This window comes from Talpa occidentalis, unplaced genomic scaffold, assembly GCF_014898055.3.
Source record: "Talpa occidentalis isolate TD23 unplaced genomic scaffold, MPIMG_talOcc4v2.1 talOcc4.9, whole genome shotgun sequence".
Lineage (NCBI taxonomy): Eukaryota > Metazoa > Chordata > Mammalia > Eulipotyphla > Talpidae > Talpa > Talpa occidentalis.
Genome location: NW_023605305.1, coordinates 47,944,556 through 47,965,475, shown reverse-complemented (window position 1 = coordinate 47,965,475; position 20,920 = coordinate 47,944,556). Strand labels below are relative to the sequence as shown.

The following is a 20,920-nucleotide window of genomic DNA, read 5'->3' as shown; positions in this document are numbered from 1 at the left end:
CACCCGCCTGTACCTCTGGCCTGTATCCCAGTTCTTGTAGACATAAATAAATAAATCTTTTAAAAAAAATTCTCAAAAATGAAGGGATAGTCCTTCCACTAGTCCTAAGGTCTCAAATTAGGCCAATTCTACAAGACATAGAAATCTTCATAGGAGTGACTTAATAGTTAAGAATGGGCTCAATCCAGTGTCAGTTTTTGTCATCTAAATAACCAGGCTACCTTGGTTCCCGCACATGGAAGTTTGGTTATTCATTTTTCTTGTCAATAAATTTTTTTGCTTAAATTAACCAGTCTCGCTTCTACTGCTTTCAACTAAAAAAAGAACCAAACTGATAGAAAAACTGGTATAGAAAAAGAAGTGAAGGCAACATGAAAGGTATCTAGAATTTATCTAATTATAATAGTATGAAAAGGCAATGACTTTCCTAAAAATAGTTCATGATATGCAAGTAAATGCCCACCGAGACAACCAAGTTCAGAGTATGTTTATCTAGTAATGTAGTAATCAAATCTAATTTAAACTCTGCCACTGTCCTCAAAGATCCTCCTGCTAGCCCAGAAATATCTCTATGATATGGCCAAATGATTTGACTTCATATTCAAACATCATCTTCTTGTTGTCTACTTCTGGTGACACCTAGCTCCTCTTTGTTATTTCTATGACCAAGTAGATCCATTCCTGTCTCTCAAAAGCTTTTACAGTAACTATCCCTTCTTGTTGCAGATATCTATCTCCCTTACCTCCAAGTGTGTTGAAATGTCACCTTTTCAAAGAGGCCTATATGACTATCCTGCTTAAATCTGCCCCTGACTCCTTTCCTTGCTATGGTACTCCTGATGCCTCTTATCCTGGAGTTTGGAAACTGACATTGATATAGCATTAGCAGCTAATCCTCAGATTTCCATCTAATTGACCCAATAATGTCACTAACAGCCAAAGGGTACAGTCAAGAATCACATGTTGCATGTAACTTATTCCCTTGAATCTGGCAGTTCCTCAGTTTTTCCATGACTTGCACAACTTAGACAATTTTGAAATATATAGGCCAGTGGTTTTATAAAATGCTTCCCAATTTTGGTTTGTCTGAATTTCAGGTTTATACACTTTATGTACCAAACAAGAGATGCTTTGTTTTTCTCATTGTATTTTATCCTACATGTGATTTTGATTTGTTCCATTTCTCCTGTTATTCAAATGAGTAAGTTTGAGGTGCCAGGCCTCTCTGCTTAAAATAGTCTTTTCTCTTTGTAATTAAGTATTTTATGGAGAGGAATTTCCATTCCTTGTCAACCTTTCACCTTATACACTTAATTACGTCTATATGGAAGTAACATCAATTTGTCTAGTGGGTTTTGTTACTATAATTTATTCTGACACTTAAAATGTCCCAAATTTGGCAAGTAGGAGTCCCTTCCAGCTAGCGTCTATGCTTCTGATATGTCCTTATCACTCTTCAAGAACTTCTTTAATTTCTGGAAAAGTAGTTAAGTTTCAGGTTGATCTTACAAGTTTCCTGCCCTGGGTCTAGAAGCAGCCTTTTCTCTAAGGAGAGCTGGTTCCTTTTACTGGAGAAATATGTTTAGAATTTAGAATTAGATTATATGCTCAATCCTTCTGGAGTATTCACTGCTTCCCAGAGTAAGGAAATTAATAGATCACTTGTTTCTAAACACACACACATATTTATACCTATGTATGCGTGTATGCGTGTGCGTGTGTGTGTATCACCAATATATAGATTCAGTAGGAATATCAATGAATATTTCATTCCTTTCAGGTGACTAAATTCTACTAGGATCGTCTACTGGGAATTTGGATCATAAAGAAATATAGTGACAGCAGCACTTTGAAGAGACCTAGATAAGTGGAACTATACTAGTCTTGCCCATAAAACCTAGTTATTCAGCTCTTTTTAAGGATTGTGACCAGATTCTCCTGTTGCTTACAATAAAAGGAAACTGGGCATATTTATGAGCCCAGATAGTCCACCCAGAACAATATTATATCTTACAAAGGGATGGAAGTAGAGAATGCAGTCTTGGTAGATGCTTTCAAAAAAAAATCAATTTAAGGAAACCTATAATTTACCATTTGCAATAAGCTTTCTTGCCCATGCCAATCCATAAAACAAAATTTATCATCAATCCATAAAAACAAAAATCCATAAAAGGAGAACTCAACAGAATTGTTGTGCCTCATCTGAGATCTTTCACTATTATGCAACCAGAACAATTAAAATCAATTCTACGAAAAAGTTTCAACATAATGTAGTTCTGCTAGTTGTTAGTTCTTTATCCTAGATCATATTTAAAGTTCAAAAGTATGATTTTTTTTACCCGAATAAAAATTTCCAATTCAGTTTTTCTTCTTCTTTCAACTTTCTCTGCCTCAATTTGACATGTGTGACAAATGTACAGATGGTTAACAGCTGGTCCTCCTCCATACCTAAAGCATGAAGAATTCAACAACTGTGATAATTCTGAAGAAGGTTCTAGGAAATTTGTCTTCAGCTTTCAGTCAATGGCTACTTCCCTAGTAAAGAATATATTCTCACAGGAAAATTCTCAGTCATACTTAAACTAATTGAATAATCAAATATTCATAAAGACTTGATTTTATGTTTATCAGAATTAACGATTTTATCAGTTTATTGCCTAACCTGTTTAATCTATTTCAACATTCTCTACATACTCTTCTAAGCTATTTCTGCTACAAAATACATTGAAAGTACTTTTCAAATATTAGGATACAACAAATTAATCTAAATTATATACAGTCACAGTGTTAATCAGTTTTAATCAATAAATTTTACCCTGATTGCTCAAGTAAAAAGTCATGGAATGAAATATTTTCAATATCTAACTTAAGAAAAATATAATAAGGAAATTATATACAAAACATTCTAAAATTTAAAACTTTAAAATTGAAGAGCTAAATATCACAGCATACTTAACAGATAATGAGAACATAGAAAATAATAATTTATAGGCTAGGGCTACCCTTGCTCAAAGTAGAATTTGTCTTCCAACTCAAACTTCAGAAGGAATGAAGAAAAAGGACAGGCTTTATCAACAATATACAGCAAAAGGAACATATATGAAATAATCCAATCTTCTTTTATCCAGTTTCACAAGCTGATCTTCACAATACCATAATTATCTGATTTATAAAAACAAACCTGCTATATAGGTTATCCCAAATATTCTGAGGCAGCATCAAAACCAAGTCTTCAATATAACTAGCTTTCCGCGGAGGAACACCTAAAAAAGTTTATAGACAGTTTTGTGTCACTGTTTAACTCCTTTATTTTACTTTCAAAAGTTAAACTCATTTTTAAACCGATTAACCACTGGCATTTTTCAATCATTATTCTTGAAATCCCTCTCAAAAAGGTTAAATATTAAGTGTACATATTTCTGATGATTATGTTCCTCAGGATGAATGCATTTCTTGAAGAGAAAAATCAGCTAACCAAGATTTTCAAGTATTTCCTTATGTAAATATTTAGTAAGTTTTGACTGTGTTGAAAGAAATTAAAGAAAAATAAGAGATAATCTTCTCCTTATGGAGCTTATGAAGTAGGAGAAGAAATAAAGCATTTATATAAGTAACTACATTAAAAGGGAGGTACAGATTAATTATGAAAGATTTATGAGAAGATTCAGAACAGGAACAGCCTAATATTAGTAGCTCAGTGAGAGAAAAATTCACATACAGAAATATTCTCAGTGTTTATGTCCTAAATCCAATACAGAAAATTCCTACTATCTCTTGTGATTTTACTACAAAAATAATTGACAATATTGAGTCTTCAACCATAAAGTTAATAAAGGTGTCACACTAAGGTGTTTATTGTGGTAACAAACAATGTTAGTCAATCAGAAGACATAAATTATATTTAGCAAATTTAAGTATATGAGTTTTTTAATTATACGTATATTCTCATACTTAGGAAAAGAACTATTCGCTTAGACAAAAGGGATAAAAACCACAAATACATTTGGTAGCTGAATGTTTTTTTCCCTGTTGAGAAAAATGATGTAAATAGAGGGCTATTTATGTATGTTTCTATTATGAAATTAGAGCTTTGAGAAGAGAAACAGTGGTATAATCTAAGGTATTGACTCTAGTCCATAAGTTCGATTAATGGTATTCTATAGTGATAAAGACATTCTGTATATTGACTATATATATATATATATATATTGAATGTATAAGGCAAAGGGCTTGAAATAGGCACTCAATATCTATCTGTTCTATGAAGATGCTATAGAATGCCTATTTAAAAAATATAGCCAATTTTGGAAACTGTATTGGATGGAACACATTCAAGTTGGACTGCAGGAAATGGGAAGGAAGTAAGTAGAATAGGAAATTTGTTGGCTTTTTCCTAATCTGTAAAGATATAATCATAGCCCTACTACTGCTTTCCATTAAGCAATCTCTTACCTCCATGAATACAGAGAAAATCATTATTTGAAATAGGACCAGGTTCAGCAAAGGTCTTAAATTTATTTAGCCACTGACGAGAAATATAAAACTGAAGGAGACTTGGTTCCATGATGTTCAACAAATTTGATATCCTTCGCCTCTCTTTTTGTGCCTCTTCACTGCTCTTCCTGTTAAGAACAATGATTCATTAAATTTTATATGCATTTTATACACTAGACTAGTAAGTGGATTTTTCCTCTTCCACATTAAACATAACATGTGTATCAACACTGTGACTCTTAATTAGGTCTTAGGAATCATTCAAGACAAATATACTTTGCATCATCCCTCAGGTAAATTATATATCCCTGGGGATGATACTGTATCTTAACTACTGGTATTCACATAACTACTGGTACACAATAGGGACAGATTTAAATAATCTGATTTCTTGTTTCCTCATAGCTAGCAGATAAATCTTTTATAAGATACTGAAATTTTCTTCTAATAATACTTTTTTCATTACTTGTTTTAGAGACATTTTGGTATCTATTTTCTGCCATCAATGTCTATTTTTTTTTAAAGATTTATTTATTTATACATACAAGAGCTAGGGTGCAGGCCAGAAATGTGGGGTCAGAGACAGAGTGGGGAGCAGAACAGGCAGATGTACAGAAATACAATGCTGAGGGGAGCAGCAGGAAAGACAGGAGAGGTCTGCTGTGCCATGTGGGTCACCTCCCTGGCCGGGGATAAAACTCATGCAGATAGCTTCATAGTGCTGCGTCTTAACCCCTTACGCCACTTGGGAGGCCCCAGTGCCTAATTTTTTATTAAAGCAAATTTTTCTAAAAAAAATTCCCCTGTCCTTCAAGTAAATGATTTAGTATTTTTTTTTAAAGATTTATTTATTTATACGCACAAGAGCTGGGGTACAGGCCAGAGGTGTAAGGGGTGAGAGGATTCACTAGAGACAGAGTGGGGAGCAGAACAGGCGGACTGACTGAAATACACTGCTGAGGGGAGCAGCAGGCGAGACAGGAGAGGTCTGCTGCACCATGTGGGTTGCTCCCTGGCCGGCGGGGAATCAAACTCATGCTGCAGAGGCTGCGGATCGTTTCATAGTGTGGTGCTTAACCCCTTGCACCACCAGGGAGGCCCAATTTAGTATTTTCCTAATAAATGGTCATGCTGTATGCAACGTTTTACTTTAATTCTGCTCACATAATAAAATGACAGTAACACAATTAACAATCTTTACTTAGCAATCCTTTATGAAAGTCTTAGAAATCACTAATAATCCCAAAGTGAGATGTTCTTTCATCTTTGTCCAAACGGCATATCAGTGAATGACTCCCTTACCTATAGAAAAGAACGTAAGCCTCTACATTCTGTACAGTAGATTCTGAAACTTCAGTGACACTCTGATCATCAAATTCATACCAGAGGTTATTCAAATTGTTTCGGCAGTAAGCAATATAGTGTCCACCTGAATTTAAGTGAAAAAGAGCATTATGGTAAAACAAAATTAACCCCAAAACTGAAGCTAAACTACTTTTTGTATCCCAATGGCACAGAGACTGAGCTAGATATAGCAAGAATTATGCTTCTATTTTGCTTTTTCCAATTTCGACTCTCTTCTACTACCACTATAGGAAATAAAAAATAACAGAAAATATAATCTAAAAATCCAGTATAGAAAAAAACCCATGCTAAAGTCTTTCATTATTTAACTTTATACAAAATACAATTTCCAGTATTCCAAAATTCATGGTAAAACTATTTAATTTCCTAAAATTTTCTGACATGTAAGTAAAATAAAAATAAACAATAAAACACTATTTTTATTTTTTTTTGTTTAATCAGATCATACTTAAGGTCAATTCAGGTGTTTTCTTTATAATCTAAGAACAAGTATCAAATCTTCATACTTACTACTTGCAGTTCCATGATGACAAATAACTGACAGAAGATCATAGGTAACAATTTGAGTTGGACTATCTTTAGCAAGAAATGGCTGAAGATCTAGCCCTTCCAGTGGAAATGAAACATGCGTGCTGATCTTGGTCGAAAACATCAGTTCATGTCTGAATCTCTTAAGGTGGATGCATAAAATCTAAAAGAGAACAAAATTCAAACACTAATTTGTTGTAAAAGCATCCCAAGTAATGAAATTTAGTACACAGATTCTTATTCTATAAGCAAGAAATGGGGGAGTAGCCAAAATAAAAAGGTAAAATTATTTAAAATTCTAACATTCTATATGCTCAGAGTCTCTTAAATATACACATTGTATTTAGTTAAACATTATCCTGCAATTGTGATAACTAATTCCAAAGATGTTGAAATGGTGAAACATGACATTTCCTAGGTTCACTGATACTGGTTTTCCTAATTAAAACTTCTTTTACTTTTTTTTAACCTTTATCTACATTTATTTTATGCTGAATTTATTCTTCAGTTTTTTTCTTTTTCTTCTGTGCAACCTTCTCTTCTGGCTTAAGAACAATCTGCTCTTTTTTAGTTTGGATCATTTCAATGTTGCAAGGAGAGGTCATGTAAGAGTTAATCCAACCATGAGCTCTAAATTGTGACCTCTTGGGGGCTTTGTTCACCTGAATGTGCAGACAATCTACATCTAAACCTTTAAGTTCAGCATTATTTTTTGCATTTGTAAGCATGTACAGTAAAAATTCAGCACTCTTTCTGGGTCAACCTGTGTCCAGCCCCACTGTTTGGCCTTCGTACAGCTACCAACTCCACCACTGTAGCAACAGAATGTCACATATTGTTCCTGTAGACTTACATCCTTGAAACAACTGGTGTTTTTTGGATGTGTATACCCTACATGGCCTGGGTAGTTGTATGTGTGTTTAAAACGAACTCAAAGACTTGACCCTCTTGATTTGTGTGATTCTGTAGGATTTTCTGAATCAAGTGAACAGCAAACTATTTTCAGAGGTCACCAAAGGCCACCTGCAAGTGGAGGACATTTCTAATTTTAGACTTTATACCTGCAAGATCCTATACTGCCTGATTAAACTGTTTTCAATGCACTTTTACTGCTAAAGCCATTTGCCTGGTATGTAATTTAATTTTTTAAAAATGGATTCTCCAAATAAGGTATAGATAGCAGCTGATGATAGAATCACTTTATTCTTCAACCATGCTAAGGAATTTCCTATTACTGCTTATATTATTATTATTACATTAATGCTTTTATACCACATAAAATAAATTAAATTATAATGAAGCTCATATACCTCAGGAAACTTCTGTACTTTACAAAATTTTACTCCATTCCGCAACCTTAAAGGAGGAAAAGAAAAAATTTAAGTAAACCTATTTCCTATATGAATCTACAAAAAATTCAGTATTTTTAAATATATAGCAAAATCTTTTAGAAAAAGCAGAGCCAAAAAGTATGACTAAAAATGCTCACTGCTGAATTACATCTACCCATTAATAATGCATATTAATAAATTATTGAAATCTCATATGAAGAATCATTTAAATTAAGATATCAGAAATAAAAGTTTAGGAAATTACATGACTCACTGATAAAAAATTTTTTTTAAACAAATGTGTTTCTGTATACTTCTTGGCTTTGCTTTATAACATCCAGCTATCGAGTAAAAACAGGTAGAATGAAATCCCAATTTTATATAAAGGTTAGATCACTAGAAACTTTATTCTTAAATGTAGAAACAAATAAGATAAAGTAATGATATTAATAATCAATATGAATATACAATCAACAGTTCTCTGTTTTGTATTTGGGGATAAATGGAAGGTTCTTTTCCATCTTCACTATTTCCTTTTTTTTTTTTTAATAGAAGCATGTTTTATTTATTTATTTGTTTGTCTGTCTGTTTGTTTTGTTTATACATGCACTGGGTACAGTCAGAAGCGCGGGAGGGTGAGAGAATTCACCAGAGCCAGAGCGGGGAGCAGAGCAGGCAGAAGGACTGAAGTACACTGTTGAGGGGAGCAGTGGGCAGCAGGAGAGGTCTGAGCGCCATGTGGGACCCTCCTCCGGTGGCCGGGGAGCTGCCGGGGATCGAACCGGTGCCACAGAGGCCGCGGGCAGCTTCGCAACCCAGCGCTCAACCGCTGCGCCACCGGGGAGGCCCTCTTCACTATTTCCTTTTACCTTGTTTTACAAGGAAGGATCTTACTCTGGATCAAATCCCTTCTTATCTATCAGCTGTGACTTCAGGGACAAACTGATAACACTTTTCAGTTCACTGGAGGCATATTTTTTCAATTTTCAGCCATACTGACCAAATAATACACCATTCCATTTTGTCATGAAAAAATAAGTACAGATCAACATTTCCCTGAGGTTACTGCCAAAGCCAGATGTTTGTATTACAAAGATTCTATATATTATTAGGCTATTAGTTTCCTATTACAGATTCAGAAAAATTTTCTTGTTGACTCTACCTCAGAAATATTTGCCTTCAATTCTCTGCCTACTCTTCTAACTTACCACCAAGAAACCCTAAAAGACTGAATTTAATGTAAGATACAAAAAGGCAGCTAGAATAAATACAAAGAAACAAAATCATACTTTTCTTAACTGTCTTTTTATTTTGCTTTCACATAGCAGGTTTCAAAGTTGGTATAACCTTGCTGAATTTTACCCAGACTTACAACTATGTACTGTGAGTCACTTTCACTTCCTGAATCTAACCTGTTAACATGATAATTCAGAAGATTATTACCTTACTTATGATAAAACTTAACCTGTGTAGTGAAAATGTATGTTACATTTCCTAATACATCTTTTATAACACATTGGGAAGCTGTCTTACAGATAAGTCTACTATTTGTTAAATTCTGACCTCAAATTTGTTTAACCAATTTGTAAATGAGAAACTAAAATAACCAATTAAGTAAACTAGAACAAAGCTTACCAACCTTTATTTATGTAAAGTAGAAAATTAATCCCAGCATATTCTTCTCAAATAACCAGAAAAATACCATTTAAATTACAAAATACCCAATTATAAGCATTGTCAATGCCACTTACTTTTTGCATTTTTCACAACTGTACATATTGTCACCTGAAAATAAAACAGATTTGGTCATTCCTATCAAATTAAAAGCAAGTGATTTTCTTTTGCACTGCAATTCTCTGAGTTTGCCAATGCTGACCTTGCAGCACAATATACAGGTTCCCATTGTTTAGTCTCTGCTTCAGAGTCAGCTTTTGCTTATAATTACCATCATTTTTCTCGCCCCTTTTTTCACTCTTGAAGGGCTATCTCAAATAACATCCTTTCCACTTATTCACGCAACAAAATTTACTGCCATCCAACATGGATCCAAGTAAGATGTTAACAAAAAAAAAAAATAGCAAAGGAAAAAAAAAAAAAAAAGAAATATGGGGGGGAAGCAAAAATAACAAAGGATCATAATAATATGGAATTCAAAGATAGTCCAGATGCATAAGCCAGTCTTTCACATTGGTGGAATTTTCCTTTCTTTGAATCCCAGGGCAGTTTTACAATACCTCACATACCATATTGTGGTATGCTATAGGAATATGTATTAATTATTTCAAGATATGATTTATAACATTTATATTCATACTGCCATGGTAGATATTGACACTGTGCTAATATGTACAAGTACTATTTAAGCTGCCTATAATTTAGCTTTTATGAATACATATTATAATTGGGTCCTATTATTATAGTATTTTGATCATACAAAACAATTTAGCCATTAAATGAAAACATTTAAATTTCTTACCTTTTAGCTCATCTCTAGCGAAGAAGGCAGCAAGACAATCTTGCAACGTTACTATTGGACCCCAAAACCAGCTAGGAACACATGAGACAACAAACCTGAAACATTATTGATAGAAAAAAAAAAAAGGGAAGTGTTCTGCCAGTACAGCAGAAACAGCAGTTTTAACTATCAATTAATACAAAGAACATACATACATACCTCTTCACATATTCCATGAAAAAAGCTATCCACCCTTGCGGAGCATATGCTTCACCACATGATCCTGCTTTGACTATAGAAGTTGGATGACTCGAAGAATGCAGCTTAGCAAGATCTTCCTTGCCAGGAATTGGCAAGGACAGATCTTGAAAGGTCTCGAGGGTTACAGACACCTAAAATTATTTTGTATTTTAAGAATGAGATGAAAATAATCAAGCGCAAGCATATATGAGGATAGATTTTACTGCAAAGATTAAAGCAAGTTATAATAAATGGGGGAAAAAAAGCCCAAACTTATTTTATAGTAATAACAGTAGCAAAAATGCTCTCTCTGTACCAGAAACTGTTTTAAATTTAATCTTCACATAAACCTCATGAATGAACTACTAACATTTGTATTACTCGAGGATATTGCAACATAAAGTGGTACCTCAATCCAGTTATTATGGGTTGAGGTTAAAACATTTAAGCACTAGACCATTTCTTTTTGAAAATGACAGCTTAACAGCTTTTAAATGTTGCTTTAAAAATTATTTATGTATAAAATAAATAATCTGGCATGTCATATTTTAAATAGCTGAAAATTCCATTTAAATATTTCCTTTAAATATTAAAGAAAATTCCATTTAAATAGTTGGTACCAAAATAGCCTATATTAAAATGACTGTTGAAAGCCTTTAGATTTGACATAAGATTCTAACACAAAAATTAAAAACTTAGTTTTCAGGTTTCTTTGAGAGATGTCCTTTTATAATCATTAATTATATTATTGTACTAAAGTAAAAGCACTCTTAAAAAAGGCTCAAACTGAGGGATTTAGAGCCATTATTAAAGAATTCATGACGATTTTCATTTGTGCTCTTGTATATGAACCTGATACTATATTATGAGTCCTAACCTTAACATGGGAAAATATTTACAAGTTATAAGTATAACCAACTGTAGAAGATTCATTCAGCCTTGTGCCTATGAATAGCAACAGTTTTCCAGCATAATAATTTCATCAGCCTTGAGAGAGTATGTGTAGGTTACCAATTCTTGTTGCCGAGCAACATCTCACCTTTATATGATACCACAGTTGAATAACTAAGTTATTTCTTCCTGTGAACGCATGTCTATTCAGTGATGAGCTAGACCCATCACTTTAAAAAAATGTTGCTATTACTTCCAAAAACCAAATTCTACTCCTAGAATCAATGTATGGTGATATAAACATAAAATATACATCCATAAGCACCAGTAAGATTATCAGTAACAAGAAATTTAAATTTCCATATCACAAAGGCATTTGACGGAAAGTTTCTGTGTATTTTAATACCTTCATACTCACCCTGTCACAAGTCAGACACTGCACTGAACTAATGATTGTTCCATCAAATATGTCTGAAATAACACTTCGGTATTTCTTATGATGTTTTTTTCTCTTTGGAGATGATGAAGGTTGAGCTAGGATTGAAAAAACAGCATAGGATTTCTTTTTTTAAATCACAGTAGTTTCTTAAGCATTTTTTCTCTAGAATCTTTAACAGTAACATTTATTATGCTTAAGAACTTTTTTCCAAATACCATTTAAGAGAATTACTTTTAAAAAAACCAAAAGAGAAACACACATAAAATACAAGGGGTTCAGCCTTCCATCTTGACTGCAATTAGAATAGTTTTGCTTTTACTTGTTTGTTTTTGCTTCCAAAGTAAGGATTTGAAAAAAAAAATTCTATAAATGTTGGGTTGCTTATATATTCTGGATAGAAGTCCTCTGTCTACTATGTGATTTGTAAATATTCTCTCCCAATCTTTCATTTCACTCTCTTAACATCATTTGCCAAGAAAGTTCAAAATTTTTTTCTTTGTGGATGGTGCTTTTTATGCCTTGATGTCTTTAAATAACTCTTTGTCTAGCACAAGGTTATGAACACTTTTAAATTTTGTTCTAAGAGTTTTATAGTTTTACACTTTATCATACTGAAACATATACACAGCTAATGGAAATGCAAAATAACAGTCACTCTGGAAAACAATTTCATACATTAAGAATAAAAGGCAATAGCCTCATACTTCCACGTGTTTACTCTAGACAAATCAAGTTATATTCATATAGAAATCTGTACACAAATATAATGGCAGCACTTTCATAACTTCAAAAACCTGGACATAATTTAAATGTCCTTCAATGAGTGAATGAATAAGCAAACAGTAGGATAGTCATACAATGAACTACTACTTAGTAATAAAAAGAAACTACTCTGATATGGACCAAAGTGACTGTATACCAAATGCTTAATGAAAGTTGTCTGTTTCAAAAGACTGCATACTGTTATCATTCCATTTATATGACATTTTGGAAAAGGCAAAACGATAGAACAGCTCAACAGGGCTAGTCTAGGCCTTAGGGAGAGGTAGGAGGATGGTCTGATAACAAAGAGGCAGCAGAGGGAAATTACTAGTGTGGTAGAACTGCTCTATATTCTGTTGTGGTGGTGGTAACAAGAATGTATGCATGTGTCCAAACTCAGAATACTACATCAAGAGTGAATTACTAAATGTAAATTTGTGCCACACACAAAAAAAAATTTTTAGACATGGATATATAATAATTATATATTATTAATTTTAAAGGACTGAATAGGTTATGATTAACAATTTAAATTATCAAAACAAAGGAACCTGAATAACTGAAACTTCTACCTTTTTTGTGTGTGGGTGCCAATCCTGGCCACAAATTGCCTGATTTAGGAGGGCTTGCTGATAAACGTGGATTAACACCTTCATTTGATGGGAGGATCTGTGTTGTAGACAGGTCATTCAAATGGACATCAGTAATATATTCTGTAATATTTAAAATTTGTATTATTACCTTAAATAGTAAAATTATTCCACCTGTCAAATAGTGTTAATTCAAAGGTTTCTTAATTTGAGATTTTGAACATGATTCACATTAATAAATGCCACATGAAATACTTAAAAGAACAAAGTGCTCACTAAGTAAAAAAAAGACAATGATTTTCCAAATAGGAAATTAATGTTTATAACACATTGACGTCGTAGGCAATTCAGGTAGTGAGCAGTGGAAATATAAAGTCACAAGTAGGGTCAAATTTGTCCTAATTTAATATTTTAAGAAAATAATTAGGATGATTTTAAAAAGCTTTAAAACCATGTAGTAGAAAAAAGACTATCCTCTTAATCAAAATCTTAAGAAACTTATTCATAAAGTAATCATAAATTATTTTATTTGTACTGTGATAAAAGGAAATATGCCTCTTTCTCAGTAAAGGACCTTTTTAGAAATAAATAAGTAAGAATCAAGAAAATATAAACTCTGTTAGAGTGATCTTTATATTTGCTATTGGATTCCAATGTATATAAACATGTGTTTTAAGAAAAAGGACAGTGCCCGGTAAGTTTTGAGTACAGAAAAGAGAATTGTTCATAAGAAACCCTGACACAGAATGACCACAGGAATTTTTCTGGATAATGCAAAATAAATTAATGTTGTTATGTAACATAATACACAGGCATTTTCGTTATCTCAACCACAACTAAAATCACACGGCATAATACTGTGGGGGGGAAGGTCAGGAATTCACTATAGACCTTTCTGAAGCAAATCAGGTTACTAAGAGCTAAGCCTGGGGTTGGCAAATTTTTCCTATACAGGATCAGAGAGCAAATATTTTAGGTTTTGTATGTCATGTACTGTCTGTGTCACATTTTTTAAATCAAGTCTTTAAAAAATGTGAAAGTTCAGGTCTCTGAGACAGGTCATGAGCTAGTTACTAAAAACAAACCTGCTATGGATAATAAAGTCTACCCCTTCATCAGGCTTAATCAGGTTTTAGATAAGACAGGGTTGGACAGCAGTTTAGGCTGCTAGTCAATAACACTTCAGATATTTATTGACTAAACAACCTTTAAACACATCTAAACTTCTAAATATGAGGTCAGTGTAATTATGGAACCAAACATGTTTTCCTCACTATAAGGCATTTAAGTGTTATGAATAGGTGAATCACATGTATTCCTGTGGTTAAAGAAATACTCTTTATGTCAAGAAGTAATTTTTGGATTCAAATAACTAAATAAATTGTTTAGCAGTTTTTTGCTCTTCAATAATTACAGAAGATAAACTTTTTATGTTACGTGTCTATCACTCATTTTAATCAGAGAATTTGAACTTCTGATGGTTTAATTTTATGTGCTTTGGAGAACTAAATAATTTATCACAGCTAAAATATGTTAACTCTTAAAGAGATAAATTTAAAATGCTAGATAATTTAGCTGAACTATATTTCATTTAGCCACTTAGCTCTTTCTCAAAGGAACACAAAGTATTCTGGTATAATCATTCATAACAATGTCACTGAAGTTAATTAAACTTCTACATCAAAATATATTCCAGGGCCTCCATGGTAGTGTAGGTGTTAAGTCTCAGCACTATCATGCTGTCACCACTGTGGCCTAAGTTCGATTCCCAGCTAGGGAGATAATCCACATATGGCACAGCAGACCTCTCCCGTCTTGCCTGCTATTACCCTAAACAGTATATTTCAGTAGATGTGCCTATTTTGCTCCTATGTCTCATCCTGCACAGCTCTGGCCTACACCCCAGTTCTTGTATACATACAAAAAAATAAATCTTAAAAAACTATATATATGTTCCAAATATTTCATAGCTGATGAGATTCCAATGACAGCAATGTAAATCTAATAGTACATATAAGATTATAAAATTGCAGTTTGGGTTATTTTGTTTTTCCTAAAATCTCAACAGAATTTGCTTTTAAATGACTTTAACTTAATATTCCCGTGCAAATATTGCTAAACTGTAATTACTAGTTAGGAAGTCCAAATGTAACAACCAGTTTAACTCCAGCTTTCTTCAAATTAGTATGACTGTAATGTCAAATGCTACGTATGAGATATTCAGTTAAAGCTATTAGTAATTCTATTTCATGTTTAGCATGCTAAATATAAATTGTTAACACTAATATATGAATTAGAAACATGTCATGCTAAATTTTGCCAGCCAAAAAATATCAGAAAATGGTGAAATCAGAAATGTAATCATAAAATACAAATATAATATTTTAAGTGTATCATCTACAAACAATACTCTGCCATTTTCAAGATCAAATTATTAAATTGTCACCTGAATTTCTGCTGTGTATTTGCACTTTTACAGTTTCCTGGTTGTTCAAGTCAACTGTTTCTGACACAGAGTCTCTATCTTTATCTAATTCTCCTTCAGAATTTACTTTATTAATCTTATTGCACATCTTCTCTTTTTGCCAATCTTTTGACATCTCTGAATTGTTCTCATCATCTTGAATTAACATTGCTGTTTCATTATTATCTTCAGAAAAGCCTCTGGAGCCATTTTCATTGTCTGCTTTATCACTGCTGCTACAAGAGTCACAGGACTGAAAATCTACATCTGATTGGCTCTTGTCTTCTTCCATGGTTTCCTCAGTCGCTATAATTTGAGGATCTTCCTCTACTTCCATGACCTGCTCTTTCAATTCTTCATGAAGTAGATCCATTAAACATCGAAGGAACTCTTGAGCATCCTAATGGAAGTAACAATCGTATTACCATGCCACAAGAAATATGTGTATACAGAAACTTAAAGGAAAACATAGAATACAGTAATTAAAACTTTCTAAATGTGTAGCAATACACTGAGGAAATATCAAGTTGTAGAACATAAGGCTTTGGAAAGGTAGAAAACACTAACGTCTAATAATATATAAATGAAACAAAAGCAATTAATAGACTGAAGATAATCTGGAGGTAACTTTTAGAACTGCTGCTTAAAAAAAAAACCTGATGATGTCACTAATAAGTGAAATATAGAGAAACCAAACAAAGGCTCGGACAAAACTAAACTTAAAAACTAACCTTTGAAAGCTGATACTAAAACTGAGGAATCCAAAGGAATGCGAAGGGGAGGGGTGAAAATAAAGTGAGGCAGGAACACAAAGGAATATGGTGGTGGAATACAGGTGCCTGAGTGGTGGGTGTACATGCTGATAACCCTTGAAGGGGTGACCCCATACTTCCAAAATACAGCCAACAATGTAAAACACACCTTAAAAAAAATTTACATAAAATTAATTCACAAACTTTTAAATTGGATGGAATAGGCATTTAAAAAACAAGACTTTGCCTTTTATGACAATTAGAATTCAGAGAAATGTCCTAAATTCAGATATTTTATAAATTCAGTGTAAAATTAAATCTTTATCCAATCTTGATATCTCAAAAAAATATACTGACCAACCTGTAGTGCTATTTAAAAAAATTCACTGACTCCAAATCACACCTACCAAATCACAGCCTCCCTGGTGGCTTAGGGGTTAAAGGTCTCAGCACTATCACCAGAATGGCCTGAGTTCAATCCCTATCCCAGGCAGGGAGCTAACCCACACATGGTGCAGCAAACCTCTCCTGTCTCACCTGCTGCTCCCCTCAGCAGTGTATTTCAGTCAATCTGCCTGCTCTGCTCCCCACTCTGTCTCCAGTGAATCCTCACACCTCCTACCCCCCGCACCTCTGGCCCATATCCCAGCTTTTCTACACAAAAATAAATATTTTAAAAAAAAACCTCTAGTGGGCCTCCCCTGGTGGTGCAGCGGTTGAGCGCTGGGCTGCGAAGCTGCCCACAGCTTCTGCAGCACCAGTTCGATTCCCGGCTGCCGGTGAGGGTCCCATATGGCGCGACAGACCTCTCCTGCCGTGCCCGCTGCTCCCCTCAGCAGTGTATTTCTTCATCAGTCTGCCTGTTCTGTTCCCCGCTCTGGCTCTGGTGAATTCTCTCACCATCCCGCGCTTCTGACTGTACCCAGTGCTTGTATAAATAAATAAATAAATCTTCAAAATAAAAAAAAAAAAACCTCTAGTGATTCAAGAATTTACACTGGAAAAAATGAAGAGAGAGTAAGTATTCACTGAAAAATAAAAATATATGAGGGCTAGGGATTAATGCTGAAAGGTATTACATAAAAAGCTACAATAAATAAAACTGCCATTGGTATAATTCAAAGCAACGCGGAGCAATGAAATGGATTAGAAAGCCCAGAAGTGGACTCTTTATATAGTAATGTAAGTATAAAAATTAATATAAGAATTTTCAGAGTCAGATAAGAAAATTCTAAATTTTAGGGCTTCCCTGGTGGCAGGTTGAGCACAGCACTGTGAAACTGTCAGCAGCCTCTGCAGCGCACGTTCGATTCCCGGCCGGCCAAGGAGATACCCACATGGCACAGCAGACCTCTCCTGTCTCTCCCGCTGCTCCCCTCAGCAGTGTTTTTGGTCCATCTGCCTGTTTTGCTCCCCGCTCTGTCTCTGGTGAATTTCTCTCACCCTCCTGTATCTCTGGCCTATACCCCAATTCTTGTATAAATAAAATAAATCTTTAAAAAAAAAAAAAAGAAAAAAGAAAAAGAAAATAAAAAAAAAGAAAATTCTTAAATTTTACTTTGGTACAATTTCTTAGCAGTTTGTGAAAAATAAAATTTGGAACATACTGTAATATAAAGCAAAAATGTATTGAAGAATTTCTTTAAAATAGAGGGCCGAGACTCAGCAACAACAAAGAAAATAATCCAGTCAAAAAATGGGCAGAAGAGCTAAAAAGAAACTTCTCTGAAGAGGAAATGCAAATGGCCAACAGACATATGAAAAAATGTTCAACATCACTTGTAATCAGGGAAAGGCAAATCAAAACTACCATGAGATACCATCTTACACCAGTGAGAATGGCACATATTAAAAAAACTAGCAACAACAAATGTTGGCGAGGTTGTGGAGAAAAAGGAACTCTCCTCCCACTGTTGGTGGGAGTGCAAACTGGTCCAACCACTATGGAAAGCTGTGTGGAGATTTCTGGACCTACTAAACATAGAACTTCCATATGATCCAGCAATTCTACTCCTAGGTATTTACCCAAAGGACACAGAAACATCAATTCCAAAGAACACCTGCACCCCTATGTTTATAGCAGCACTATTTACAATAGCTAAGCTTTGGAAACAGCCCAAATGCCCAAAAATAGATGACTGGATCAAGAAGATGTGGTACATATATACCATGGAATATTACTCAGCATTCAAAAAAGATAAACACATGCAATTTGCAGCAACATGGATGGCGCTGGAAGGGATCATGCTCAGCGAAATAAGCCAAAAAGAAAAAGAAAAATACTGGATGGTCTCACTCATAGCAGGAATCTAGAAAACTTAAATAAGGGACCAGGAAAATGAATAACTATAAGAAAGTGAAAATCAAAATCAACAAAAAACTATGAACCAGAGACACTTTTTGGGGGGTGGGGGCCGGGAGGGGAGGGATTGGGGTCAGAATGGGGCATTTGCAATTGTATGGGGGAATATAAAAATAAAATTTATTATTTAAAAAAAAAATAAAATAAAATAAAATAAAATAGAGGGCCTCCCTGGTGATGCAAGGGGTTAAGCACTGCACTATGAAGCTATCCGCAGCCTCTCCAGCATAAATTCAATCCACAGCCGGCCAGGGAGGTGACCCACATGGCACAGCAAACCTCCCCTGTCTCGCCCACTGCTCCCCTCAGCAGTGTATTTCAGTCAGTTTGCCTGCTCTGTTCCCCATTCACCTCTCACCACCCCGCACCTCTGTGCTATAACCCAGTTCTTGTATGCATAAATAAATAAATCTTTTTTTTTTAAAAAAGACTTACCTGTTGAGAATACCCTCGAAATGTTGGATTTACTGTTTTGATTCCTTGAAACAGATTAGTAGGTACAACAGATCCTGGCCTGAAGAAGATAAGATTTTTAATGAGAAACTTCATTCTAGTTTTTATTTTAGAAACTGGAATCAAGAATTCAATTAAAAAGTACCTGTGTTTTAAAAAAACATTCAAAATTGTTCAGTACTAAGTTGCACAGACTCATCAAAACTGCTAGTGCTCATGTTTAAGCTTTATTTTATTGCTCTCCTCCCTAATGAAATAATGCTTCACTGTATAATTTTGTAAAAACTCTTCTAATTACTTAATTACTTCAAACAGAATTTTAATTAAAAGTCCTATGCCAGGGCCTCCCCATTGGCGCAGCGGTTGAGCGCTGGGTTGCGAAGCTGCCTGCAGCCTCTGCTGCACCGGTTCGATTCCCGGCTGCTCCCCGGCAACCGGAGAAGGGTCCCACATGGCGCACAGACCTCTCCTGCCGCCCGCTGCTCCCCTCACCAGTGTACTTCGGTCCTTCTGCCTGCTCTGGTCCCTGCTCTGGTGAATTCTCTCACCCTCCCATGCCTCTGACTGTACCCAGTGCATGTATAAACAAAACAAACAAACAAACAAACAAATAAATAAATAAAAACATGCCTCTATTAAATTAAAAAAAAAAAAGTCCTAAGTCCTATTCTATTAAATAAAAAAAAACTCCTATGCCAGGGCCTCCCCGGTGGCGCAGCGGTTGAGCACTGGATTGCGAGGCTGCTTGCAGCCTCTGCAGCGCCAGTTCAATCCCCGGTCACCGGCGAGAGGCCCACAAAAAAAAAAAAAAAAAAAGTCCTATGCCAGAATAATTAAAATTAAATATAAGTATACCTGGTTCACAATCAAAATAAAATTTTAAAATCAACCATCAAATACCCATGGAAACAAAAATGAAAGTAAACCAAAAGCATGAGATTTAACCACTTAGAATTCTGTAAAATGTCTAAAGTAAATTTCCAGAAATATTGAGTTTAAAGTACAATTTCAAGACAAAGGAGTTTGAACATAGTTAAGGGCTAGTTCTACCTGTGCAGAAAGGAACTTAGAAACATTAAGACTGTGGCAGCACTGAATAATACCCTATAGGGTAACAGAGGATTCTGATCCTTTAATGTCAGGGATGTGAATGACATTTACTTTCACATGCCAAAAGAGCTACTCTTTTGGGGGCCTCCCTGGTAGTACAAGGGGTTAAAGTCTCAGTGCTATCAAGCTATCTCTAGCCACTGCAGTATGAATTTGATCCCCCCCGCCCCAACAGGGAGCTAACCACATGGCACAGTAGACCTTTCCTCTCACCCACTGCTCCTCTCAGTAGTGTATTTTAGTCAATCCACCTGTTCTGTCCCCACTCTGTCTTTGATGAATCCTCTCACCTCCTGCACCTCTACCCTATATCCCAGCTCTTGTATGCATAAATAATAAAATAATTTTTTTTTAAGATTTATTTATTTATGCATACAAGAACTGGGATACAGGCGGGAGGTGTGGAGAGTGTGAGGATTCACCAGAGATAGAGAGGGGAACAGAACAGGAAGGCTGACTGAAATACACTGCTGAGGGGAGCAGCAGGCGAGTCAGAAGAGATCTGCTGTGCCATATGGGTAGCTCCCTGGCTGGGGATCAAACTCGTGCTGCAGTGGCTGGGGACAGCTTCACTGGTTGCGTCTCAACTGCTTGCGCCACCAGGGAGGCTCTAAAATTAATTTTTAAAAAATAAAATAAAACTATCTTGTTTTGGGGGCCTCTCTGGTGGCACAGAGGTTAAGT

General features: G+C 34.8%; 1 protein-coding gene across 4 annotated transcripts in view; it reads right to left on the bottom strand.

Annotated features, from left to right (window-relative positions):
• USP33 (ubiquitin specific peptidase 33) overlaps positions 1-20,920 on the bottom strand; it is a 46,705-nt gene that overhangs the window by 3,741 nt on the left and 22,044 nt on the right. For 2 of the 4 annotated variants that reach the window (XM_037498197.2, XM_037498198.2), the window contains 13 exons: positions 19,109-19,187; positions 15,542-15,959; positions 13,078-13,218; positions 11,723-11,838; positions 10,393-10,565; positions 10,195-10,265; positions 9,470-9,503; positions 7,698-7,743; positions 6,370-6,550; positions 5,797-5,923; positions 4,453-4,622; positions 3,182-3,263; positions 2,340-2,448 (listed from right to left, as the gene is read on the bottom strand). In XM_037498197.2, coding sequence (XP_037354094.1) covers positions 2,340-2,448; positions 3,182-3,263; positions 4,453-4,622; positions 5,797-5,923; positions 6,370-6,550; positions 7,698-7,743; positions 9,470-9,503; positions 10,195-10,265; positions 10,393-10,565; positions 11,723-11,838; positions 13,078-13,218; positions 15,542-15,959; positions 19,109-19,187 — 1,747 coding nt within the window. Of the gene's footprint in view, positions 1-2,339; positions 2,449-3,181; positions 3,264-4,452; positions 4,623-5,796; positions 5,924-6,369; positions 6,551-7,697; positions 7,744-9,469; positions 9,504-10,194; positions 10,290-10,392; positions 10,566-11,722; positions 11,839-13,077; positions 13,219-15,541; positions 15,960-19,108; positions 19,188-20,920 lie in introns of all 4 variants that reach the window. The other 2 variants (XM_037498196.2, XM_037498195.2) reach the window with 2 other exon arrangements.